The sequence below is a fragment of the Eretmochelys imbricata genome, chromosome 27 (genome assembly GCF_965152235.1).
Source record: "Eretmochelys imbricata isolate rEreImb1 chromosome 27, rEreImb1.hap1, whole genome shotgun sequence".
Lineage (NCBI taxonomy): Eukaryota > Metazoa > Chordata > Testudines > Cheloniidae > Eretmochelys > Eretmochelys imbricata.
Genome location: NC_135598.1, coordinates 12,647,741 through 12,675,705, shown reverse-complemented (window position 1 = coordinate 12,675,705; position 27,965 = coordinate 12,647,741). Strand labels below are relative to the sequence as shown.

General features: G+C 42.5%; 1 protein-coding gene across 4 annotated transcripts in view; it reads right to left on the bottom strand.

Annotated features, from left to right (window-relative positions):
* CDK12 (cyclin dependent kinase 12) overlaps nucleotides 1-27,965 on the bottom strand; it is a 70,904-nt gene that overhangs the window by 33,765 nt on the left and 9,174 nt on the right. The window contains exons 3-14 of one of the 4 annotated variants that reach the window (XM_077806180.1): nucleotides 22,927-23,103; nucleotides 20,350-20,489; nucleotides 18,455-18,625; nucleotides 16,804-16,993; nucleotides 15,435-15,491; nucleotides 14,727-14,828; nucleotides 12,867-12,944; nucleotides 12,246-12,362; nucleotides 11,374-11,505; nucleotides 8,712-8,926; nucleotides 6,692-7,141; nucleotides 122-4,060 (exon numbers count right to left, since the gene is read on the bottom strand). In XM_077806180.1, the coding sequence (XP_077662306.1) occupies nucleotides 3,387-4,060; nucleotides 6,692-7,141; nucleotides 8,712-8,926; nucleotides 11,374-11,505; nucleotides 12,246-12,362; nucleotides 12,867-12,944; nucleotides 14,727-14,828; nucleotides 15,435-15,491; nucleotides 16,804-16,993; nucleotides 18,455-18,625; nucleotides 20,350-20,489; nucleotides 22,927-23,103 (2,503 nt within the window). In that variant the 3' untranslated portion in view covers nucleotides 122-3,386. Of the gene's footprint in view, nucleotides 1-121; nucleotides 4,061-5,581; nucleotides 5,755-6,691; nucleotides 7,142-8,711; nucleotides 8,927-11,373; nucleotides 11,506-12,245; nucleotides 12,363-12,866; nucleotides 12,945-14,726; nucleotides 14,829-15,434; nucleotides 15,492-16,803; nucleotides 16,994-18,454; nucleotides 18,626-20,349; nucleotides 20,490-22,926; nucleotides 23,104-27,965 lie in introns of those variants that run through there. The other 3 variants (XM_077806182.1, XM_077806183.1, XR_013344616.1) reach the window with 3 other exon arrangements.

Genomic DNA, 27,965 nt, shown 5'->3' with positions numbered 1-27,965 from the left:
AAGCTACAGTTGGGAATGGAGAAGTGGGAAAAGAGAATCCTTTAAAGGCAAAAGTTACCATATGTGCTTTAAAGACTACAATGAGGAGCGTAATAACTCAATGCAATGGAGCAAAAGATAATACAGTAACAGGAAATATTTAATTTTCCAATCTCCACTTTCCATTTTTATAAACTGAAAAAAAAAATTAATATATTACAAAATATCTGTACAGAGACAAAGGTACAACCAAAAAAAGGCGCGCTCAGTCTCAAAACAAAACTCAGGAGAGGTACAAGAAGGTGTTGGTATCAGACACTTCTCTGCTGGGGAACACAGTGGCTACAGCTTTTAGACATTGGTGTTAAACCCAAAGATGATCTAACATTAAGAAAAAAAAAAAAAGGAGGGGTGAATAATCATCTAATGAGTTCCCTGTAACCTGTACCACCAGCTTATAATCACATACAGTTTGTTTTTTCTTTGTAAAATCCTTTAGTCTTCTACGTACAGAGTCCCTCAGGATAAATTCAGATATGGCTAACGAAAGGGAGTAAACAAACGCTTCCACCACCCTCCTTCCCCAGGATCACAAATACAAAGTAGAGGTTTGTGCTCCTTCCATCTACAGCTCCCTTCATCAGAAATTGAGCCACTTTCTCTCATCAGTTCTGGAGTCACCTGTGCAATGGAATTAATGTCTTCATGGTGCACTTAAGAAAACGCATTTTGGATGGAGCTCAGTGACTTTCCCCCCCACTCTCATTCTAACTAGGAGAGATTTAATTCTGTCCAACTTTGCTCAGCATGTTTAAAGGGATAACAGATGAATAGCAAATACCATTTCCCCTCCCGCCAAGTTCCCCTGGTATTCAAAGGCATGACCCAACGCTCACTGAAATAGATGGGTGCTGGATCAGGTTGAATATCAGGTGCATATGGGGGGCGGGAGGGTGTTTAAACTTAAAATCAAACAAACAAAAAATTCAGATTTTGTCTTGTTTTTAGATTCAGACTTGAAAGGGGAATGAAAATCCACTTTCACATTACCACTGCCTTTGGGATCCCCAGCATGGTTTTAGGGCATCCTGCATAATTTATTATTGAATGATGCAATCAAAGGAACAAAATCAATGTAATAGCATTTGATGGTTTGTGACACAAATACGTGTATAGAAACAGCATGAGCGGCTGTTCTCTTTATTCACGCTTATGGGGAAGCTGGCAGGACAAGTCAGGGTTCACAGCATTGCTTCTTTTCAGAGCCAAGTTTTACTACAAAAGCCAAGACAGATAGTGCCCTCGCATCTTGAGAGTTGCTCCACCCAGACAGACTGAGGAGCTCAACTAAAGTCAATACAGGCCTGGTCTCATGGAGCAGCTCACAAGACTGAGGTTCTTGACTAGAACTCCTGGAATTCAGTTCTGTTAGAAAGCGAATAGCACATAGATGGGGCCACATCAGAAGAATTCAAGTAGATTTTTGTTTTCCCCTAAAGAACACTAGTTTTGGGGAGGCGGACAAATCCATGGATGAAAACTGGTAACAAAAGTGGAAAGGAAATAAAAAATTAAAGAAAGAAAAGGATGCATCTGCTTCCTGCACAGACTCAGGACTGTAACACAATTCTCCTTCCAAAATTCAAACAGGCTTGGGAGGAAGAGCAGGACAACTAAAAATGTGCCAGAATGTCTGACAGCTGCATGTTGAAAAGAAAAAAAAATATATATATATTTAAATAAAATGTCTGGAGAGGTTATTCTGTTTTATTTAGTGCACTCTGCATTTTTACAGTACTATTTTTGCACATTAGGCATTAACTGGCAATTGAAAAAAAATCCACAAATTTACACTTGGAATTTTGCAAAGTGTGTTACTAGTCTTTGCTGAATTGACAATATAAGGATTTGCTATTTTAGTCATACAAATGGACTCGTATATATTACAGGATAATATATATTCTCTCTCCTTCTTCCACCTGCCTCTGGAAAGCTTTTCCCTACAGTCACTTGTCTGTGTTAATAAGGCAGATTTTTGCCCTGCAGGTCACGATGCACCACCTGCTGGGGGTAGGGCGTGGCTTTTATTTAAAAAAAAAACAAGAAAATAAATCCTTTTGCTATGATCAGAAGGTCTCACGGCCAGAAAGTTTCTGATCCATTTTACACATCAACACTGTCATTTTAAAAATTAAAAGAATAGATGTACGTTTTCCTTCAGAAAAGCCCACTTGGAAGAAAAATCCCAAAAATGTGTATTCTTGTTTTATTAATTTGTTTTTGTTTTTTGTTTTGAAGCCTTATTGAAGTGGACAACATTGCAATGTTCTGCAGGAGAAGAAAATCCATTGTAAATACTTTCTTGACCACACCAAAAATATATATGTATATAGAAATGATACATTAACCCTCGAAATACTCAAACGCTGTCAGCCTGGTTTAAAACAGCAGACACACACACCACCAGCCCTGAGAGCATGATTGACATTTACAAAAGACACTCCCAGCTGGCAAAGTTTCCCTGCCAGAAAATTTCTGCTTTAAATCTTAAAATGTTTTAGATTTTAAGTATTACAAAGGTTTTTTTCTTGCTGTTGTTTTAAAGTCAGGAGTTCTGTTAGGCTCTTGAGTTTCTAAAAAGACCATTTCCACTGCAAATGTATGGAGGAATAATAATAATAATTAAAAAAAAACCCAAAGAGCCCTTTCAAAAGCCAGTGCACTAAGGCTGCCATCAAAACACACCATCTAGGATCTGGGAGGGAGCGAGACTGAGCTTGTGATCTCCCAAGTGTAAAACTTTGAGAGACGATCTGACCTGAAAAGAAAGAGGGTGAGGGGGTGTCCAGCAATCTAGTGGAAAGAAGGGACGCTAAATAAAAATTTGTAATACAAACCAGTGCCATATCCTGGTTCTCCAAATCCAGTATAGGTGATCTAGGCACCATTCCATGAATACTTTAAATAAAAAGACTGGGGACAAAAAATTGCCTTGGGAAACGGACCCTCTCCGAGTCCTACCTGAACACCAAGATGGTTCTCTTTCTGAGAAGCCCGAGTGCCAGGCAAGTAAAACATTTTTATTTCCTTTTTCCATTTTTTTCTCCTTTTTCAAACGATTCCCCACCATCTGCAGACTAAGGCAGAAACCAACTAACCAGGTGAGAAGTTTGGCTAGCAAAATGCCCAGTTAGGATTCTTACAGTATTTTGGAGGGCACCGGCTAGCGGCCTAGCGAGCAAGGAATACAACATAGAGCTTTGCAGTAGCCGAAATGTAGACAATACCTCGCTCTGGCAAAAAAAAAAAAAAAAAAAAAAAAAAAATTAATAATAATAATAATAATTCATTTCACTAAAGGTTGAGAGGCAAGGGAGGGAAGGAGATAATCACAAAACTCAAGTCTCTTAATAAGGAACCCCTCTGCCCCTTCCCCCTCTTGGAGGCACTCTACTAGGCCCACGATAGGCCTTCCCATAAATGCCCCAGTTGTGACCTGTTCCTGTCCCGCTGGAGCCAGCAGTCCCTGGCCCCAGCTCGCTGTAGTTTTGAATTTTGGCCTCTGGGTGTGCCAGTGTGTTGTTGCTCCCCTCAGCTTTTACAAAGGACTGCCCAATAACCGAATGTAACGCTATGGGGACTCTGGTGAAACGGAGGTCCTGGTCCCCTGGAAACTGGACAGATCCTGTGCCCTGGTAATTGCTTGCCTCCCCATGGTGGCTCACAGAGCCCAAAAAGGTCCTGCTTTTCCCCAGAGTCTGGGCAGAGGGTTCTGTTAAAGTTTGGCCAGCATTCCGCTCGTCAGCACTGAATCCCCCCTCCGACTCCTCAGTGCCGTAAGTCCTGGACGACTGTGATCTGACGTAATCCGCAGATCTCAAGGCTTGGTGATCCTGCGTCGAGTGGCTTAGCGGCTCCGCCTCTTGCTGAGAAAAAAGCTGCAGCAGAGCAGCCGTCACAGCTGGGTTCAACTCCTGTGCTGCACTGGAGAGATCTCCTTCAGACAGAGGAGGTGGAGGCGGTGGTGGTCCAGGGGGCTCAGGGGGTCTCTTCTCTGGTGGGAGAATGCGAGGAGGACATGCTGTGGAAGGGTTACTTCTTTTAAACAACATCTTAAATCACATGTTAGCAGATATCAATACATTTACAGAAAACAAACAGCCCACCACTGGAGACAGCCTGCTTTCTGGGATGGACAGAGAAAGAGGCGGAGTTTTTAAAGCTGGTAATCCTTGAAAGACAAGTGTACAGTTCATTAACATTTTCCCCTGCTCTTACTCCCCCACCTCCCCACATTCTTGGTTCATCAAACACTGCTGCCCTAACACACGGGTACCTGTGAATACAATTCCTACTTCTAGATCAAAGACTAACGCAGCGAGGGAGAGAAAGACAGATGCGAATCACATGACAGAGTGTGCGCCTTGAAAGCGCTACCTCTTGCTGCTGCAAAAGGACATAAGGCGTCAATGCTCTATTAATACACTTACTGGCAGCTGTATCTCGGGGCTAACTGTATGCAATTTTACTGATGAAACATGGACCCACCGTGTAAAAATCAAGATCAAGTTTTGACCAAGATCCGAGCCTTAGAGTAAACGTAATTTCCCTTCTTCACTACTTAGGAAGCTTGTGACAAGAATTATATTTTTTACTTGGTTTGTTTTATAGCAGCTTAAGAAATAAATTTGCACAAGGACAGTCTTAAAAAAATATATATAAAACACTTAGAAGTATAAAAATGTTTTCACATGATTTACAGATTGCCAGTTACAAAAGGACAATCAGTTTCTTTTGTGCTCTGTTTTGCCCAGATTTGAACGAATGAGGATGTTTGTTTCAAAAGGATCTCCCCTTATGAGACCAAAATATTTTCTGCACATTGTCATGGTCACAACTCTGTCACTGATGCCTATTTACTCCTGCTACAGAGTCAGTGGTAAGAACAAAGCGTTCTGCTTTCTTACATCACAACAGTGAAGGGTTCCATCCCATTCCCAGTTAAAGTGCAGTCACAGACAGAAAAGTGACTATGTATTTAAAAAAAAAAAAACAGAAAGAAGGCAATTTCCTATTGGACATATCTGCTTCCCTAGGTGTCTTTGTGGCAGTGTGCTGGCTTTACTGAAAAAAACAGTCCTGGCTCTTGTTAGGCTTGCAGAGCCAGTGCAGCCGTAAGAATGTGATTCAACGTGAGCTCATTGTCAACAACACGATCAGCTGAATGGATAATGATTCTTGTTATTACCGATGATGTTATAAGATGCAGCAAGGACATAGCCTGAGAGCCAGAGCCTTGGTGGAATTTGCAACGATGGTAATTAAGAAAATCATCTTTTGACTTAAAGCAGATCAGATTTGGTCAGAACATAAAGCACACACTTCCCTGTAATATTTTTAAGTTTACTTTTCTATTAATTGCTCTTTAAAACTAGGTTGTGTTAGAATCCAGAGGACAAGCAAGACTCTTTTGGGCTAGTGCCCATTTTTCAAATAGTTAATAATAATACAAGATATTGCACTGTACTTGAACCTGTTCTACAATAATTATATTTCAGTACTGGGGCAAAAGTATGATCATGACTAAATTCTGATGGGTGTGTGCATTTGGATGGAGTGATTGCTATTACTGAAAAGCAAGGTCTTCAACTGTATTGCAGAGAGGAGCTGTGAATAAGGTTGAAAGCGGTTCTCCGGAGAAATAAGTTGTAATTCATATGCAGCAGAAGCTTCTATAATCTGCTGCTCCTATCATCCTGTGTTGCTCTGTTGGCACTAATGGAAAATATGAATGCACATTTAAACTCACCTCTGGAAAGGAAATCCAAGATTCCACTGGCACAAGCGAAATCTTTTAGAAACAAACCTCTCTCTCTCTCACTATCTTAGGAATGAGCACTCAGCTCAATTTTGTTCAAGTCTGTTGAATTTTAGGACTCATGAAAATGAGAGACCATTAGAACGGTCTAAAACCAGGCGTAGCGAAGCCAGGTGTGCCAGCTTTTTCCTTACAGAACTGCTGCTGCATTCCCTGCCAATCCCATCCCCAACACACTTCAGTCTTTTCTATATATATTTTTGCATGTGTGAGAAAGACCACTACGATGTTAAGAGGAATTAGTCACTGTGCGGCTCTGATACCCCGTGCAAAACCTGCCTGCATGTGTATAAATGCAACATGAATTTATTAGCACAGTATCACTGGCCAATGTTAATCAGCCACTGGGCATTGGATCATACCAAAAAAGAACTCATCGGGTTTGTCTTTTACAAGAGGAATCTTTTCAGACTTCACTGCCCATTCCCCACCCTGTTGAAGGATTTTAAGTGCTCTGGAGAAGTGAGGTGGCCTGACCAATTTTTGAAATATCTGTGGTGTGCTTGGCTACTCAGGAAGTTTTAACCATCTGCCCTAGCTGCTCAAGCCTATTTATGAGATTCTTCTGCACCCAGTCTCAGATAAAGCGACTTGAGTGAGTGGCCAGTCACCTCCCACAGAGAGTCCTGCAGTCTGACACACTACCAAAGCTGGTGTAAGCCTGGCACCATGCTTCTTTTCATCCCTTTGTAAATCACCCTCTTTACAATGCACAAGAGGCCTGGCTCCCCATGGTCACAGTTATAAACTAGATGCACTTTTATGGAATGCTTAAGATTCCTCAGAAGGGTGAATGGCACCCAAGGTCCACAAGCAACAGTCACGATTATTTACCTGTGCTTTCCTCCTGATGCGTGGTAGGAGTTTTCCTTGGCCCACGTTGCTCACTGCTCTTTTCCCCGTTGCTTTCCTCCAGGTTTACAGCAGGTTCCTGGGTCTTCATCAGCTGACTCAGAAGAACAGCCAGCATGTTCTGCATATCTCCCTGAGTGCTAGCCGCTTCTGGGGTTGTCTGCTCCTCTGGCGGCTGGACCTCTGTGGTTGGCTCTTCTTCTATGGCTTCCTCCAGGGCCACTTTCTGAGAGTCCTGCTGCTGAGTTGTGACTTCTGTCAGAGCACTGATGGACTGGTTGAGAGCTTCCAGCTGCTGCTGCATCTCTGGGTTAGAATGTACATTTAACAGCTGGGCCATCTGTGGGACACTGAGATCCGTCTGGCTCTGCAGCAAGTTCAGTAAAACAGCCAGTTCGCTTTGATTCAGCTGCTGCGTGATGTCTCCAAGGCCTGCAGAGAATACAAGAAGTGTCACAGAAAGCGGCTCAGGAGAGGCATAGCACATAAGTGCAGAACCATTCCTTTGGAAAAGCAGAGCAGAAAACCCACCCCCCAACCTTTCAAAAGCAAGGAGGGAGTTTTAGGAAAGGAATTCCATGTTAAAGTTTGCTCAAGTACCTCCTGACGATCTCGGTTTGGGCACTTAGCGTTTGGCTGTTTTGGCTGATTTTTATCCCCCTTTGTGTGGTTAATATTTTACATTCACCTAGCACTTTCCAACCAGAATTCCCCAGAGTGCTTTGCAGACCAGAAGTGCTTCCTTCAGCCCTGAAAAGCAGGTCCTTCTGGGTTGGAATGCAGCAGCTGTTTAACAGCACACATGACAATTTGGGGCAGAAAGTGCAGCAGCGTAGGCATCCAATCAAAATGGGAGGGGAAATTGTACTGGGAAAAATGTAATTTCTCACGCTGGAATCTGGTCAGAGAGCATGTGGGACTGGGCCCTGTTAAGCACGTGTCAAAGTCTCATCTGAAATATAACACCACCAAGGGCACAGCCTCCCTTTGCACCAAGCTGGAGCACAGCATCTGACTCAGCAGCCGACTCAGAGAAAAGCGCCATTTGTTGCTGAATCACCAAGCTGTGAGTACACTGTCAGATAACCGGTAAGAAATTAGCCGGGGTATTTTATTTTATACTTTGTTCTTTTTTGCAAAACCGTCAGAAGCTTGAAAACAAGCTTCCGTTACTTGTCAGGCAAATAGCACGCTGGGATTTCTGATTTTCCACGTCACTCGGCATGTTTTATTGTTCCCTCATTCACCCAACCCCATTCGTCTTCTTTCAGCCGCAGGCTGCATCCCAACGCACAATCTCACTGGGGCACGGACTGTCTTCTTTGTTCTTTGTCTGTACAGCACCTAGAACAACGGGGTCCTGACCTGACTGAGGTTCCTTGGTGCTTCCATAATACAGACAACAGATTTGTTTAGAAAACATTGCATATGTCTATTTCCAGGAGTCAATATGGCTCCCTTGCGTTTACTTAATATTTAGACACCAGCATGAATAGATAGTGTAAGGTCCTGATCCTGCAAATGTTTACTACCAGGCATAATATTTACTACAATGATTAATGGGCAAAAATCCATTGATCCCAGCAGAGAATTTGGACTTTGCCTACAAGATATTCCCAGCTCCTCCTACTCTGAAAGTTAGTCATTATAATGCAACACACAATTAGGTCAAAAACAGTTACAGAATAGAATTCTTAGGTCATCCAGGCCATGCGCCTGCCAGTGCACGATCGTTTCCTTCAGTATATTCTCAGATACTTTGCTGGTCTTAAGTGACTCACAAGATTCTCTTTCATGTTTGTTGTCATATAGGAATACATGCAAAGGAGCAGAGGGTGTATAATTGTATGTACTAGGCGCTCATTTCCTCTCTATGTAATGTATACTCCAGCTGATTATAAATTCCACCAGGAGCCTTCAGAGACCGGCTGGAAACATTTGCAACTGACAAAGTTCCCAGTGGAATAGACACAGGAAACTGTTGTGACAACATCAAACTGACCTATTGCATCTCCAGCACCAGGCTCTATCTTGAGCTGGACAGGCTGTGGGTGTGCCGGGCTGCTGCTGTTCTTCACAGCGTCTGTGCTCGTTACAGAGGTAGTTTCTTTCCGAGAAACTTTAGACGACGGAGGCTCCTCCACTGTTATCCCACTTTGCCGCTGTCGTCGGCGTTTCTTGCTCCACAGCTCATGGCAATCCTGCCAGTGAGGGAGGCTGGAAGAGGACAAAACTTGATGAGAGAAGAAACATAGGAAAAGCGATGAGAAGTCCTGAGTTAAACCTTGCATGGGCTGGGGAAGTTCTCAGTAACACAAAGGGATCACTGAGACATTGTTCTGATGGCAGCAACATTACCAAACAAGGAGGGGTTTGTGTCCTACAGTGATGAAGAAGACTGTGCTCACACCGCTTAAACTGTACAGGGATCTTAATTAAGTCAGGGCTAGATTAGCTTTGAGGCATGTAGCTCCTAGTTAGGACTCAATAAAAGGGTAACTGGGTGAAATTCTATGGCCTGGGACAGACAGAAGACTCAGATTAGATGATCTAATATAGGGGTTCTCAAACTTTATTGTACTGTGATCCCCTTCTGACAATAAAAATTACTACATGACCCCAGGAAGGGGGACTGAAGCCTACATCCACCCAAGCCCCATTGCCCCAAATGGGCGGGAGGGCGCGCATCAAAGCCAAAGCCAAAGCCTGGGCGGTGGGGCTTCCACTTCAACCCTGGGCAGTAGGGGGTCAGACTTTGGCCCCGTGTGGTGGGGTTCGGGCTTTGGCCCTGGGCCCAGCAAGTCTAACGCCAGCCCTGGTAACCCCATTAAAAAGGGGTTCATGACCCACAGTTTGAGAACCGCTGATCTAATGGTCCTGTAAGGATAAGGTCTTTTCCTGTAGCCATATTATAAGACCTAAGGTCTTTGTCTGCAGCCATATTAAGAGCAGCAGCCATTAGCTTAGAAGCAGGAAGTCATCCTCACATTCCATCTCAATTACATTAAAACAATGTCATCTCAGGCTGTTAGGAAGGAATCCTGTCCTAATGGCACCTACTATAACCAGATAAACAGATTTTAAGATGGTTAAAGAAAACTTAGTTTGACAGCATCCTGTCGGTCAAGAAATCGCTTATCAATAGTTGTGAAATCCTCATTTCTTTATTGTTTTGTCATTATGGTCCCCACTTCTCTATTGTTTGTCTGTATGATCTCTGTCTTGTTCACTGATTGTTTCTGTCTGTTACATAATTAATTTTACTAGGTGTAAATTAATTAAGGTGGCGGGATGATTAGGTTAGAGAATTTTGTTACAGTATGTTAGGTTTGGTTAGTAAAATTTTAGTAAAATGATTGGTTAAGGCACAGCTAAGCAGGACTCAAGTTTCACTATATAAACTGGGGTCCAAAAGAAAGTTCTTTGGGAACCAACTCCAGGACACAGCCCCAGGATCAGAGCTCAACACTCTGCCAACCACACCGTGCAGAAGCTGGAGTCCTCCAGATGACCTGATCCTGTCTAGCCATCAGGCAAAGTCAATCTGTCTTACTGGGAGTGATGAGCATTGTACGTGTAGCGTGTGCATTCTGTTTTGGTGATTGTTAATAAACAGAGGGTAAGTAGGATATTACTGTGTAAGGCTCTTTCACTGGTAAAAGATCCTGTAAACTCACAAAAGATTAAGCCCTGAGTCCACAAGGAATGAGTGTTTGCTCTGAGCCCAGAGCCCACGGAGGGTAAAGTTAGGTGCCTTTTGCCTGGAGCCCTAGGAACTGGGAAAGGGTGGTGGTGCCTACATTAACCGGGTTATGCCTCGAGCCCTAGGAACTAGGTAGGAGGTGGGTTCTCTATAGTGTGCAAGTGATAGATAATTTTGTGCGGGTAACAGTCCCTTTTGGCCTTAAAAAAAACAAAAATCGAAAACCTCAATCTAGTTCACAGGCCCAGGAAAAACCCAGACTCCCATTTCACTGCCTTGCATATGTCTGGATTCCTCATTTGGAGCATTAAGAGAGTTCAGTGCCTCGCTGAGGCCTTTCAAACAATCCAAGTATGTTTACAGTTTTGGGTTTTGCTTGGGAACAGCCAGCTGCTCCAGCAGATTTCTAAACCCAAACCCATCAGGGCCTGGCCATTCATGTGACATGCTAAATTGCGAGACAAAGTGATGGTCTCATGACGGGGCTGCCCTTGGCAGCTCTAAAGGGGTCACAGGTATTTCAAAGCCAGTCATCCCTGCATGCAGGAGACACAAAGGAACAGGGTTTCACAATCAGTGTGCTCTGTGGGTGGACCTGTGTGATGCTACTCAACAGCAAGCCTTCTAGCCAATTAATAAGCAGTATTAACGAACTCAAAAGGCCCAGCCAATCCTCCTTGGCAAAGAGGTTGGGGGTTTTTAATGATACTTTACCGTTCTATATCATCTTCCATCAGAGGATCTCAGAGCACTTTACAAGCATTACTAAAGTGAACTTCAGCCCCTGTGAGAGATAAGTGGTATCCCCATTTTACAGAGGGGGGAGGCAAAAGAGACCCTAAGGTAAAGTGACTTGCCCACAGCCACACGGCTGGGGCAGAGCAGAGCAAAGAGCCTAGGAATCCTAGCTCAGGCCACTACTTTTGGCAAACTGCAGTGGGTGATGCCCATCAATACGTACTCTGGAGGAGCCATCTTGCCGAGGTCCACATCCTTAAGAAAATCGCTCTGCAAGGCCTGTTCTGCCGTGCAACGTTTGCTGGGGTCCAGCGTCAGCATGTGGTCCAGCAGATCAAGAGCAGCCGAAGGAACACTGGGTGAAGATTATGGGGACCAGGTCAGAATTAAGAGACTGTTCTAAAAGGAGAGGGCGGGTAGAAACTGTGCCACATGCTCAGAAAATGGCTTGACCACTCCCCTTGAGACATGGGGAAGACCCACTCAGTCCAAATTAATATTGGAGTCGTACCGGCTCAAGCAAGGAACACACTCCAAAGTATCTGTGGCACAAAAAACAGACACTGGATTCATAATATTTTCAGTGTCACTTTAGCCATTAGTGACTTTAAATTCCTATTTGAAGCCACAAGGCAAATCACATGATTAAGGTCTTCCAGAGACCATGCACACCACTGCCCTTGGAGGCAGACAATTGCAGCTTTCTGGGATAGCTGGTCCCTTGGGCCTGGTTCTCATGAAGGGAGTCTTGACAGGCTGATGCTGTCCTGAAAGTTTCCTAGCCAGTGGATTTAAAGTGAGCGCTGCAAAGAGCTGTGGGTGGGGTTAGAAGGCAGCTCATTCTTGAGCAACAATCATGGGGTAGAAATTCAAAGAGGTGTTGATAGGCCACCTCCAGCTTTCCTGGGACAGGAAAGAGTACCCCAGGAGGGCACAGTGAAATGGGAGAACCGTCCCTTCATACCACCACCACCTGCCGTGCCCCCTAAAGTAGAAGGCAGCCAGTGGACGTTACAGTGCCATCACTAGCAAGCAGTTACAGAAGGTCACAAAGCCACAAACACAGTCACTCATCTCCTCTCTTATCAAACTCACAAAGAGAACTCCTCCCGTAGGCGCCTTCGGTATTGCTTCTTCGGTTTCATAGTGTTGAAGTAGGGCAGCTTGATGACGTCTGGCCACACAGCTGGGCAGGGGCTCCCGCAGAGCCGGCTACAAGAGAACCGGGGAACAAGAACACAGTCAGCATGCGCAGCACAGACAGCAGGAGAAGAAGAAGAGCTGCCCAAGTGAAACAATTTCCTCTCTGAATCAGCTTAGCATACAGACAGCCCCGGTCTGAGGACACACTGAGGAGGATTAGACAAAAGCTCAGGTAAAAGCAGTATCAGAAAGACAGAGGCTTACCTTGGTTTTAAAACCATTTGACAGACAAGAGTTTTCGGTGCTGATCTCTATTTTTGCAGGAGTGATTTTTACACTCAAATACTTACACCCTCACTTCATTATTGGTGTAAATATGAATAGCCAGGCATCAACCTGGTTTGCAAGCACAAACACCTAGAGGCCTAGCTACTTGTATCTGGAGTTACGGTCATTGCTGGTCTCACTTTGCAAACTGATTAGGGTTCGAGAACGGCTGTGACACCTAAGACTAAGTGCATGAGCAGGTTCCCCAGTACTACTTCTCATAGACATGCGTGTACAATGCTTTACCTGATTAATTCAAGCTGAGCCAGTTCCAGATTGGCTTGAAAAATAGGCTTCTTTGTAAACAGTTCCCCGAGGATACAACTGGAAGAGGAAAACCAACAGGTCATGACAGCAGACACTGGGGACGATCATTTGACTAGGGTTGCATTTCTGGCTATAAGCAGCTTTGCCTGAGGGTTCATTTGCATCCGAGCTCAAAACTTGGAGCTGACCAACTAACCTGCGTGCGAAGAGTCAGCCATCACATGCATTTAGGGAGCAACACTTGCCAGTGGCCCTGTTAAGATGTCACACCTGCGACATATTAACTCTTCTCAGGCAAAGGGAAATGTAAACAGGATCATGAAGGCTTAGCTAGGCTAGTCTATAAGAAATTGCCAGCAGTATTTCACCTGCCTTGAAAAAGATAAATTGAGTCTATTATACCTCCAGCTAGGAAAAAAATAGAGGAGGGAAGAGTTCAGTCTCCATTATCCATTCAATTCCTGGCCTCTGTGGTGAGCCTTCCGACAGGAGTACCAATTAGTGCCAAATATAGCAGTGTTCTGATGTGGGCACCTGGGCTAACAACTCTTTCTCTGTTGGACACTGAACAACAACTTGATTTCATAGTCACAGTTTTCAGAAGGGATCGGCACTCTCAGATTGGGGCCAAATTGTCAAGAGAGCTGAGTTCCCACTAAAAGGCCAACATAAGCAAGCAGATTTACAAAACAGAGCTCGGCCTGTCGTGTGCTGAGCTCAGCTGAAAATTCATCCGAAAGCATCACAAAGAAAGCTGCTGGGTGCTGAGCCCTTTGGAAAATCTGGCCCCACCTGTGGATCCTGCATTCTTGAAACTCAAGTTCTGAGATTCTTTAAAAATCTTGCTAAATTCACAGGCATCAAATTGCTCTGGTGGCTATATAAGGCCACTGCCTCAAGTTTTTTCATAAAAATATTTACAAAGCTAATACAAATTTCACTGGGTTAACATCAACTGTTATAGCTAGAGAGAAAACTCTGCTAAAGAGGCCTTTTCTCTACTCCTGTCCCCACTACAGCTCAGTCAGGGATTCACAGACATGGCATGGTCACAGTTTGTAGCACAGAATTGACTTATCCATGTTCTGTAACCATGCTAAATCCTTGGACAGGGTCTAATAATCACCAAACCTGTCATCTAGGTTTTGACTGCAGCACCTTTGTTTACCCGGTGTAGCAGAAGAATGAAATTCCACCTAGATCTCTTTGAGCCCATGGAGATTTTGCCAGTTTAGAAAAAAATAAAATAAAATCTTCGGACTTGTAAACTGAGCTAATTTGACGCAGAAGTCAACGACAGAGAATATACAAATTCTACAAAGGTCCTTTGTGCAGAATATTAACTGCATTGGATTTGGAATTTACCCAAAGTTTGCTAACTAAGCATGGCTGAAACTATACCAGGGATGAAGGAAGTGAAAAGAAAGAGGCATTACTTTAGTAGGTGGGCTACGTATAGTAACGGTAGTGGTCTTACATATGTCAAAAAAAGAAAGTCATTATAACCAGGAATTAAGCCCTTTACAGGGAAAGATACAGCTATGAATTTTTAGCAGACCATCCCCAAGTTTCCATTTAGACGAACCCTTGTGTTAAAAGTTTAATTAATGATAGTTCTGGAAAAGACACAAGGGTTACATCACCAGTACATTTTCGGAACTTCTCAAATGTTGCAGAGACGAGATCAAGTGGAACCTGCTTGTACGGTTACTATTGCACGACCAACAGATACAACACATTACACAAGGCTGTTCTGTCAGAACCTTTAGAACCACATTTGGACTCTTTCGGATTCTCACAGCTCAAACAAAATGCTACCGAATAAAACGAGGCACTTACCCACAGCTCCACACGTCTATGGCTGGTGTGTAACGCTCCTCGCCTAGCAGCAATTCTGGAGGTCGATACCATAATGTAATGACTTTATTTGTGTATGGACGGCTGGAAGGTAAGATGACAGACTTACATTTGTACAGTTCTTTTCATGTCAGTGGATCCCAAAATGCTTTAAGAACCATGGCCTTCGCTTTCAAACACAGGGGCCTAGAATTAGGCAGTTAAACAAGAGCAGCCTGGTTTTCAGAAGTGTGGGGGAGGGGGCACACAGTTCCTCTGTAAGTCAATGAGAGCTGTAGGTGGGCCACATATCTGAAAATCAGGCCACTTCTTTAAGTGGCTAGCCTCAGAAATCTTTGCCGATACACCCACATACACAAATCACCTAACCCAGCACTGAAGTGCAGCTAACTCTAAACTGGAAGGTAGGTGAGGTTTAACAGCAACCCTGCTGAAAAGTTAAGGTAGGAAGTGAAAAATAATGGTACAAAAATTTGAAGAGCAGACTCATGGTAGTCAAGGAAGTGAAACTTCTGCACAGTCAGCTGCGTTTGTCTAAAGAAAGGCTATTAGACAGCTGGCATAGTATTACACATTTACTCTATAAAGGGGCTGCCGGCTAGCTTCCCAGGCTGACCGAGTACTGGGGCATCAGGAGACTCAGTGGTTCAATTCACATATGTTAGCAAATTCCCCCTTTGAGTGACTTACCTCTCTTCAGAGCTGTACAGTCGAGCAAGTCCAAAATCTGCAAGTTTGATCTGCCCACTGAAAAACACAAGCACAACTATGGGCATGAGTTACAGATGGGATCACTTGCTGAAATATAAAGAAAGGTAACAGAAAGGACCAAGGACAACTGGTGTTTGGCAACTGCTCATGTTGGATATGCCTGTCTGATTTTTAACAGATCCTATGCTCTATGGAAGGATAGACATACAAGCATTCAATTTCACGACCATCACAAATGGGCATGTGGCTGCAGTGACTTGCAGTGTTACGATCAGATTCTATCAGTTTTAATTTGCCCTCACTGGCGTTCAGATGGCGACCTGAAGAATCCTAGAAAACTGTCTCCAATTTGTAACCTATCCCACTGCATCCAGCGACTTTAGCAGAAGACTACATAGGAAGTCATTCTGACACCTCTATGCCACTCCTAAAACTGGTCTCCAGGTGGTCAACAGTGAGGGACATCGGAGCTCACATCCAATACACTGCCACCACCACAATCCCAGCCTCTAAACAGCTAAGGAATTAAACTCTGACAGTGCAGAGCATGGGTGGCGTCTGCAGGTGATGGGAAGTGGGGAGGAACAGTCAGAAAAATCCAGAGACATTGAGAGAGAGGAAGACTCCTTTCCCACATTATTTATGCCAACAAAGGACTCAGTGGAGATGATGCTGGAATAAACCCATTACATTCTCCCCCAGGGACTTTGAGACTTGAACCTAGCAGCAATAGCTGCAGGAATACTCCTTTGGGCTCTTTCACTGAACAAACATCTTATTTATCACAACTCAGCCTTCCCACAATGTTCTTTATGACATTTTGTTGCAGATGGTTTTCAGTAGCAAGGTTTAACCTTGTGATGCACCCGGAATGATCCATTCCAGGATGCCATTTCCTATTCAAAAGGCATATATGTTTCCTTTAACATAACCAAACCAGTCCCCTAAATATTAGTATTAAATAAGCAACATTTTTGTTGAAATGCTGTGGAGTCAGAAACTGCACCCAGACACGGTTTGCCATCCTTAAGAGACTGAGATAAGGAGCAGTAAGTTTGCCAGCAAAAGGTCTCTTCTGCAGAGGTTGCCGCCAACAGGAAGTTAAGCAGAAGGTTATTAGGCTCATTCACCTTTGGTTAAAGAAAACTCCTATTACAGATAGGGGACCTATTGCTTAATTAGAATATCTGTCACTTCTGATGGAAACACACAGGAGACAGGACCACTACAGCAGATAAGATCCTTGTATTCTTTCCCATAATCTAAATGAATCAGTGAGCTATCGTCTCACAGCTCAAATTAGCCAGTTTGATGAAATCATCATCTACCCTATCCAGTACCAAGTTACCTGTTGTTTAATAAGATGTTGGAACATTTAATGTCTCGATGAAGGAAGTTCTTTTTGTGACAATAATCCAGCCCCTCCATCAACTGTTTCATGAAAGACTTGATATGGTCCTCTGAGAAATGCACCAGGCCGGATTCTAGCAGCCCCATGAGGTCATGGTCCATGTATTCAAACACAAGGTAAAAGGCACCTGCCACAGAAACAGACAAAGTTTAAGACAGGGGGTGAAAAGTAGAGTCAAAAGTTTCAATGTTTTTGGTTATGTAGAGGAATTGCTTCAAGATAAAGGCCAAGATTTAGAAAAAGGTGACTTGTGATTTTATATGCTCAGCTGCATACTTCTGAGGCAGGGGGTGAGGAGGGGAGGGGGTCTGATCTCCACAGGGCAGGAGCTCAGCACTTTTCTTTTCATGGAAAGCAACAAAAGGCCAGAGTGGAAGCATTACCATAAGCTACCTATGGCATCAAGGACTTGAATCTGCTGGAAAAAGGGACTCTCCAAGTGCAACCTAAAAGGGCTGTGTTTTTAAAAGCACCATCAAACTTAGAAGTGAGACAGGATGGGAAACCTTCCATACCATTAACTGGCTCTTGAGACAGGCAACGTTATCCAGCATAATAAAGGGACTGCCCAGTGCTGGGGGAAAAATGCTACAGCTAAACCAGCAAAGGCAAACTCAGTTTTAAAGACTGATCACTCACAAACCTCCCAGGACAGAAACAAGTATACTTTACCCTTGGGACGCACTAAGTGTGCATCGGCTCTGTAAAGTGACAGGACTCTAAGATTGGTACCGTGGCATTCCACATTCATTGCCTCCCAATCACATTCATCTCAAGCATGCTTAGTTTACAAGAACAAATATATTTCTTCTAACAGACAGTTCTGCAAAGTCAACCTGGACCCTTGTACAGCACCACCATTATTAAAGTATCTGCAGCCCATTTTTACACCTATGAAAATCCACAGTCTTCAATAGGAACAGGGTTGCTCAGGTGTAACTGATTAAGATTTAAGCAACAATTCTGTTGTTGATGCACAAGGGACAGACTTCAGCTCACTCTCAGCTCACAAACTCCCCCCACCCCTCCCATTTTAGACAGTCTGATACCCTGCAGAGCCAATGCAGCCAAGGGAGAAGACGCTGGAGTCTTCTCTTTAGAGCATCAGAGTAATTCATTACGTTGATACCAGTTTCCAAATGGCGTAACTATTGATCTCGGCCTCTAGCAGCTCATGAGCTAATGCTGCTATAAGACTGCCGCAAAGCTGGATACTTGGACTAGTATGAATGCTTGGAGTCTTGGGAACACTTCCAAGTAATGATTCTGTACCAGTGATCAGAAAACGCATGTTCTGTTGCAGGCAACCCACAAAAAGGATAATATCTGGTACCGAAGCAAAATCAGTAGCAGGCTGTGGAGATTTTGTTGCTGTGATCTGCAGTCATAAAATACATGTCGATTTTTTTTTTTTTTTAATCCAGATGCAGACACATAGCAACAGGCAATTCTAGAGTTTTCTCTAGCAAGAAACCCTATAATAAATCAGAACTGTATCAGATTTCTAGACCCACCCTTACACCAGGATAGTAAACAAAGTGCTGGAGACATTTCTGTTAGTTAAACCACACTATGCAGCTAGCAATACCTTTGTCCTTTTTGAAGTCCAGTGCATCTTGTTTGTCTGTAACAATTTCCTTCATGTTAACAACGCTGCGATGGATCAACTGCCGAAGGATTTTAATCTCGCGGATGGCCGTTATGGGGAAGCCTTCCTTCTCATTGTCCAATCGCACTTTCTTTAAAGCCACCAGTTCACCTGTCAAAACAAGTCAGTGTCAAAGTGTTTGTGGACAGATACTCCAAATAATCCAAATGATAAACTCTTGATGCTGTCCCGCCTCTGGCCTGCCCAGGCCTTTGAGTTTGGTCTTTTTATGATTAGTTTTCATTAAGAAAACTGCTCATTCAGTCTTTAATTATGTTCTTAGCAAAGACCTTTCTAGGTTCCAGTTACATTGGTAATAGAAGAACATTGCAATCTGAAGACAGTTAGGGATGGGCAACTTTAAGATAGTAGATGGCCACAAAAGCCACTAAAACCCTTTGGGCTGGGGCATGTGTATGTTGGGTCCTGCCCCCACAGGGTGTGACACAGTGTATGTGTGTCAGGTCCTGGCCTCCAGGGTGGGAGATGGAGAGTGAGTCCACCTGACAGCGACGGCTATTGTCCCAGAAGGTTAGGCCCAGCTACCTGATCCGGCCCACTGGTTCTCACCATGTGATGCCTTGCCCCACATGCTGCTAGATGCCTGCCCTAAGCTGGGCTGTGGCGGGCCAAATAAGATGATCTGGTGGGCCTGCTGCTGCCCATCCCTGCACGAAGACATTTTCCAAAAAAGTTACATGGCTCAATCTGAACTCTATCTTAAAGTATTTTTTTGCTTGCGAATACTATTTCACTAGTTCAACACAAAAGAGCTACTCAGTGAAGTGGTGGTTAGAACCAGACAGAGGGTATCAGGATTCCTGGTTTCTATTCCCAGCTCTGCAAACGGCTAACTATGTTACTTTCCCAAAGTCAGTTCAAACCATGTGGCGTGGTTTCTCAATCTGAAAAATGAGGACGCCACCTTCTTCACACAGGAATAGGGCTTGTGAGATTCAGTGTTTGTAAAGCATTTTGAGATCCTGAGATGAAAGACATCCTAGAAATGCAAGGTACATGACAATAGAGCTTCACTAATTTGCACTGACTGGGAGACAACACAAATTAGCAAGTGGACAGCACACTAAAGAGCAAGGATCCCACCATCGCAGAACGTGGTTTGTTCATTTAATCTGGAATTGATTTGTTATACTTTGTAATTCACTGGAAAACGCACTGTAGGACATTGGGTGAAACACTTCGTATTAAGCAAACTCACTATCTACAATGCTGTCTCGTCTACTAAAACTTTGCTAAGTGGGGAGAGAACACCATCTATGTGCAAACTATAAAGTGCAGGATTAGCAAACTCTCCCATAGTATACCCACACAAAACCAGAAACATTGAGAGCAATAGATGCTACAATACTAAGCAGAGAAAGGTGAGTTAAGAACAGGATCACAGTTTTGTTGAACTTATTTGCTTTGGTCACTCTACGTTAGAGTCTTTGTTGTGCCAATGATCTCATCTGTGGCTTGAGAGACAGCAGCCATGAAAACAAATTTGTGGGTTTACAGGATGGAGTAACACTGTGGATGCACATGGGGAGATTTTCACAGGAACAAAAGAACAGTTAGGTGCCAACTTCCAAAGAAGGCCAATGGGGTTTGGGAAGCCTTGCTCCCTGAGAGTCCTCTGAAAGTCCACATTCCAAAGTCCATTACTGGTCATGGTGGTATTCCCCATTGAGTGGTAACAGCACTAAAACTGGAATGAGCTTTTAAGCAGGCTCACTGTGATAGCACCAAAAATAATTAAAAAGACATCCAAGAATCACTTAGGGAAATTCTTTCAATATTGCCTTATTCAGACTAAGGCTATATCTAACCTTTACCTGTATCCTTGTCCTTGGCTTTGTACACTTGCCCATATGTTCCCTCTCCAATAATCCCAATGATATCAAATTTATCCACGCAGCGCTTCCCCCAGTCGCTTTCTGTCTGTCTCCTCTCACCATAACGAGGACAACAGATTCTGAAAAAGGGAAGATTAGTTTTAAAATCCCGAACAATAGGACTTGATCATAACTGCTTTAAATGGAAGTGAATTTTTTAAATTTAAATCCTAAAAATTAATAGACTGGAGAGCAATTTGGTCATCTTACCTATCCAACTTGTAACACAGGATTGTTCCTCAGACTACAGTATACCTTAAATCTAGATAGTAATTACCAACAAGCAAAGGGATACCATCACTTCCTTGGTGGGGACTGTTCTGTAGTCTAACAGATTGCAGAGTTAGGAATTTTATACGGTGTGCTAGATCAGTGTTTCTCAACCTTTTTGATACCAGGGACTGGCTTGCTGCGTCAGGGAGATTTCAGGGACTGGCGCCAGGCCAAAGACCGGTTATTGAGAAACATTGCGCTAGATGGAGGTGAATTTTCTTTACTCAATACAGCAGGCATCACTAGACAAACATTTATATCAACCCATCCCACACAACAATATTAAATATCATACTAAGAACAGGAAAAAACATAATAAGAACAGGAAAAAAATTAACTATCCAAGCAACAAATGCCATCTTTAATTTAAAATGGCAACTACTGTACTCATTGTTTCAACCTGCTCTAAAATGAGGCCTGTAACAGGCTATTTCCATGGTCACTTTCATGACTAACTCTCATTAAGTGCTATTTTGTAAATTTTTACTCCAATAGTCTTTAGTGAATTACACTATATAGTCCTATACCTCCTACAGGCAGAGTAGCCAAATGGGACTTTTTTCTATGCCCATCATCCTGCAGCGTTATGCTATATCAGGTCCCTACACTTAAAGAACAGACCTAACAATTGTACAAGACCAAAGAGCATAATCTGAACTCCATCCAATGTCATCCCTTATTTCTCCACATACAATGATCTAAAATAGGGATCAAGGGTTATGATGTATCAAAACACACTACTAAAAGATTCTCAGTATGTCTCACCATTCTTCAGTTAGCCTGTACCTCAAACAAATGGATTTGCCCTGTCTTATGAACGGAGAATGATACACAGGATTCTGCTAAAGATGTTGTTACATTGCTCTTAATGTGAGTGGGGTTTGGACAGAAGCCAATTGGTATTCTTTACTGTAACATAATTCTTTCATAATTTTAGATTTGTTAAGTATTTGGAAATGAACATAGGACATTTGATTATTATTTAGGACACAATGTAGCAAATATGCCTTGGGAAAGGAAAGAAAATATAGAAGACACTCCTAATTGTACAAAAGAGTTTATACTCTTGACGAATGCATAGTTCTCATTAGCGTTAAAGAAAGTCAAGTATGCCCACCGAGTGGAGAATAGATCACCAATACTTCACCAATGTCATGGGTGAAGGTATGTAGCCCCTTTTCCTGAACAACTGCTTCCTAGAAACACTGAAGATTCTACATCAGGTTGTTTGCCAGCCAGGTTTCTTTGGCTTCAGAATGACAGGTCCTTTCCCAATTCAGCCACAATACTGTTTTCAAGGCAATTGTTAAATGAAAGTTTATGGGAATTTTCAAGGTGGACTAGGCTTATGGTGTACATGAAACACTCCAGTAATTCACACCATAGGAAGGATCATGTAATAGATTATAGAACAATGGGACCTGTCAGAACCTTGACAAAATAAAGTCTGAATTACAGGCAGGCATTGTGATGCAAATATGCCACATTTCACCTGCTCTCCCCCCCCCCCCCCCCCCGTAGCCCTTCTAGTTTGTTAATATTCAAATGGATGGAGAAAGGACCCCATTCTCCTGCATGGACAAACACCCGTGTTTAGACTGACAGACAGAGCCTTAAACCTGTCAAATGTGAACTAGAAACCCAAAGGAGTCGATGCAGCGAATAAAAGAAAGCCAGCACAACAGGGGTTTAGTTTCTTTCGAACAATGTTTTGGGTTTTTTTTAGAACCACAGTATCATGATTCAAGCCTGTCTCAGGTCAAATGATTTCCAGAAAAAATTATGGGTTGTCCAGAAGAGAGGTAAGTTGGGCTGTAAAACAGAACATGCCCCTTGAAGAAACATAAAACTGAGATCCTGAATATGTGTAGTCATTAAAAATCCGCTAGTACTTTTTGCACAGCTGGTAGCATTAACAGCAGTGTCCTGACTAGACTCCAACTGGGCATTTGCATTGTGCCTACTTACACTTCTCTCTTCAGATTCATCAAATACATTAGGAATTTTTTTTTCAACCTGAAGTGACTTGCTAGGTTGCTGAGAACTGCTAAAACAGTTGCAGATTTAACCTCAGAGGTAGGTGCATTTTCATGATAGGGAAAACAGTTTCAATGTCCAATTTATAGCCACATTCTAAAACACTTTGGGATCTTTCTCGATGAAAGGTGCTATATAAACACAAGATCACCACCATAAGAAGACACCGTTTAGAGATGCTAGCACGCAGTCTGTGCAAACACTTACTTTGGTCTCTTTTTGAATGGTTGCTGAGGTGGTGTGACTGCCTTTGGTTCTGGAGACTCCGGGGGAGATGGATCCCCTCCAGGAAGCTCTGGAGGGAGCGGGAGGTCCATGAGCAAGTGTCGTGGTCTCTGCTCTCTCTCTTTCTTCACAAGTTTTGGAGGAAGAATCTCCTTTGGACTAAATTCCAGAAAGTTACAGCAAGTTAATACAATATGGTCAAACTTAAGATGCCACTTCAAATAAAGAGGATCACAGGCCAAAAGTTTCAGACTTGAGTGCCTGAAGTTAGGGGGCCAAGTATGGATTTAGGAGCCTAGCTCTAGACACTCAGGGTTAAAATTAAGCATCTTTCTTGTTTCAAAGCCAAAGTCAACATAGAAAAATACTAAATTAAAAACACAGTCCAGCCTCAAAAGACCACATAACTCTTTGCAACTAAAAGTCTCCCATGACAGTGGAATAAAAATTCTTAACATTATATAAACGCAACAACAAATTTGGGATATAACCTGTTATCTATTTATTGAGCCCTACTTCCCATCTCCTGTCTACTCATTAAAACAGATTTAAAGGCATGTTCTGATCCTTAAGCCCATTAATGGCCATTGCAAATCTACAACATGGAAGCAAAACTAACCATCTCTCCACTATATTGCTTTTAACTCAAGGACCTAACGCAAGGACAGAAATGGGGCAACAATAACTTCTGCATATTGCAGGTAGATCACCAGCTCATTTCTTCTTTTATTATGGTACCAATGGTAATGTAGTGTTATCTTTAACTAGTGGGAGACTGAAATGCAGAATCTAGTTTATCGGGGGGACACGGAAGGAGTATCAGGGAGAATTCCTGGATTTGAATAAACTGGAATTACAATCCAAGTTGAATGGCAGTAGGCAAGTCACATTATTCATAATACTTACCCTGTACAAGACTCCACCCTCCCCAGGAAAGGGAAAAGCTGTCTATTGAGAAATAGACAAGCAGCCTTTCTTGGATCATTCTTAGGGCAACCTGCTTGGGGAGGTTGATGCATGTCAGCATCAGCAGGTCTAAAATTCTGCTCGTCAGCACAAAGAAGCCAATGCAACTGAACTGATGGGAATAGAAAATTAGGAAAGTTACCTTACTCACTAGCCACTTCCCAACCTAGCTGAAACCTGTGATGAAACACAATGTATTCCACAAATGAATACAGAAGCAAGAAATGGAAGGAGGTTTTGATTGAAGTACAGTACTTTCCCCTTTGGAATAACTGAGTTCTGATACTCTTTAAAAGGAACAGACAAAAAAAAATTGTCTTTTTACTTCTACTGAGGTCAGCACATAGGTTTAGTGAACTAATTAGAAAAGCCCTGCTACTCCAAGTACTAGAGGAAAACTGTCACTGATATGTATCACTATGGCGGTTATAAGCCATGAAAGTAACAACAGACACAAGAGAAAGATGTATGGGCCTGCTCTTGCCCCTGTTTAAAAGTCACCCGAAGTACTGCAGTTAACTTAGAAGAGCAGGATTGCCCCGTATTGGTCAGTCTTAATGAAAGCAAAGAACATCAGCGTTAAGGCTGACAAGAGGAGCCCTCAAAATGGGATTCAGATATGGGATCGAGCCGGCAGGCTAAAAATAGCAGTCTAAACGGGGGTGGCCCAGGCGGCAGCTCGGATTAGCCGCTCGAGTACAAACGTTCCTGGGGGCGTGGGCAGGTTTGTACTTGGGCAGCCAGCACAAGCTGCTGCCTGTGCTACCACTGGCTGCCCTGCTATTTTCGGCGCACTAGCTCAAGCATGTTCCCAGCTGCAGTGTAGACATACCTAAATGTCGGACGAAGGCACCTAACTCAAGTGCCACGTCTGAAAATCAGTTCTTGTGGTAGAGCCTGATAGACGTGGTCAAATTATCTCGCCAGCTTCATAGGTTATAAACAAGCTATTTGAAGAATATTTAAAAGTTATTTATTCGGATTCAGCGCCTAGTTATTTCAGCCTGTGTATGCCATTCACCATCAGGAGAAGCAGTTCCTGTTCCACCAACTGCAACGGAGCTTTACCCACTTTTGCTAGCAGGGCATTTGTCCTAGATCCGTAACATTATGCAGTGTTTTAACATGCTCCACACACCTTCATCCAAAAAAGCCTGAATTTGATACTTTTGCAGCTTGCTGGGAAGAGTATTTGTTTGACGGGGTTTTTGGGGAAGGATGAAGATGTGTTGCTCGGTAGCATCTGGAGAGGAGAGGCTTTTCTGGAGTTTTTTCATGGTTATCTGCTGACTGATGTAAATTGTCACCTTCGTTTGATTATTTAAGGCTGCTGGCTAGCTGGAGTTAATTTACTTGTATCTCAGAATTATGCTGCTAGGTGGCTATTTTAAATTTAGTTATGGTCAGGGCGCAAAGACATTTGCATAGCCATTCTTTTTTTTAAACACTAAATCTAAACAAACATCACCTCTGCATTACCTAAACCTGAGTGTTGCATACAGATGGAGTGGAAAACCTTAAAGATGAGCTGCAAAGCTTCAAAAAACCAAAACCCCATCAATACAAAGAACAAGGGAAATAAAATCCCATAACAGTAAAACAGCTGTATCTGCTCTAAAAAACTGTAATTAGCACATCTCTTAGCTATTTTGGGGATAGTCATTACCTCCCAGAGATCCCGAGGAATTCAAGCTATGAGACTTAGAGTGACGTCAGCCATCACATGCCTAAAATGATTCTAAAACCTTCGTTTCCACTCCCTCCTCGTGCCCTCCCCTGTAAGATGAAACATCTCATGCTGCATCTGAATGCAAAGGTGAATCCTTTGCAATGATACATCGTGAGTCTTTTTAGCATTACACAAGCATGAAGAGAAAGGTACAAGAATCTTTATTTACTCATCTGAGCTGCATTTTATACTTGGGTAACTCCAATGGGATTCTAAACTTCATGCTTGCCATAGTCTTAGAAATCGAGAAGGGCATGTGTTTTTTCCACATGTTGGAAACAGAATAAAGAAACCTACTTAAAGAAATTTTGTTCACCGTCAACAAATAGTTATAAGTGATTGAAAACAATGTACTGTGCATGGTCAATGTGTCATTTGCAACTAACACCTGCTAACCCTAATGAAGTGGCTTTATTTGTTTGCCTCCTCTTTTTTCAAATGAACTGGCTGGCTGAGAACCTGTTTGCCAATCTTTGGGTGGAAATATATTCTGCAATTATGTTATAAATCTCTCAAAATACACAATGGTAGTGGAGGTAAAATGAAGAAACTGACAAAGCTGCAAGTCAACCTTGAAAGAGTAATCAGCCACTCATCTGGGGACACATACAATATTAGCGTGGCAGTGATGAAAATAAGAGGTGTGTGAGTTTGTGGTAAAGTTTATGATGCTTTACAAGGCTGGCTTAACTATACCAGAGCTGACTCAATAGGCTATAGGCTATTACACCATGTTAGCAACCACAGCATTATGTTTAGTGTGTACTTTTCCAATACAAGTACTGGTCTAGATAGCACATTAAGGCTATTCTTTCCACTCTCACTGCTATTTAAAAAGCTGAACAACACTAAACCAAGTGCTGTTTGTGAAAGACAACATAAGGTTGCACTGGTCTAAACTTTTATAACGTATTGTAATGATCACAATTACAGCAGTACCTTGCTAATACTAATGCCTAAAAGATCGATTGAGAACAGTAAGTGAACAAAGAACATATAATGAACTTTGTTCACGTAAGAAGTGGTAATAATACTTCAGAATATACTAGTAGATTGATTTGTTTTACATTATGCAAGAGTAATTAAGTCTTATATTAAGATATCCCAGTACCTCTTTACTGAGAAGTAGAGAGAGAGCAAGGGTTTTGGTGAGCAATTTAGTAAAGTAAAAAATAGTGAGGACCTAATGTGGAATCATTCACAAATTACAAAACTTCAAGAAAGTATTCTGCCATGACAAAAAAGTTTTTAATCCTTTTTCAGTTGATTCTATTTCCTTTGCCCTGGTTTATACAGATAATTTCCACCACCATAAAAAGTGAGTGTTTGGAGTCATCTAGGGGATTACTTGGGTAATCTATCAGATCTCAAAATGATTGGAATAGCAGTCAATACTACAGCTCACTTGGGAAAGGACTCTGTCTTGACATTCTGCTTAGGGCTCATCTATAAGTGAACTCTCAGGAGAATTAATTAGAATTGATTTAAGATGTGAAATTAAAGTAGATTGGTTAAACTGCATTAAACCCCTGTGTGACACAATCAAAATTAAGGTCACTTTTATTTTGAATAAGAGTATCCACACCTGGGTTTAATTTGGTTTAAGTAATCCACTTTAAAAGTTAACTTGGATTAATTTCCTGAGCATCCCTATGTAAACAAAACCCCTTAGAGATAGACAGTAAAGGGTTACCCTCTTCCACATTAAAATTATATAACAATGTAATTAGATAAGCAGCATGGGGCACAGATAAAGAACAGGTTACACTAAAACCACAGGGTGAATTACCATTAAAACTACTGAACTACGCATGGTTTCCTTATTCCCAACAACCCTCCTTCCAGATATGCTACTTAACTTCTGAGATTCTTTTATTTTCTGTCTATGGCCTTGCTTACAGGACACAGTTGCACCAGGTGCAATTTTAAAGCAGCTTAGTTAGTCTGAGGCGAACTTCTGTCGACACTCTTAGTTCAGTTTATTATAAATAAATAAAATACTACCTAGTTCTCATATAGTACTTTTAGTTTAGCTTAAATCAATTAGCAATTGATTAAAAAACCCAATGTAAGTTAAAGCAATGCAATTTGTTTCAGGTAGACAAGGCCTGCATGTCCGAACAACATGCTGCAAGTGCGACACTGCTTTGTGTTGTCCTCTCCTATAAGTCACATGCTCTTTCCTGTTACTTTAACACAGCTTTTTGGAGCATTCCAGTTTTTATAATAATTCAGGACCTTCTCTTGCAAGTTGCTGCATGTAAGAGGATCCCTTCTCCCATGTGAAGCCCCACCTTCTCCCATATTTTTTTTTTTTAACTGTTTT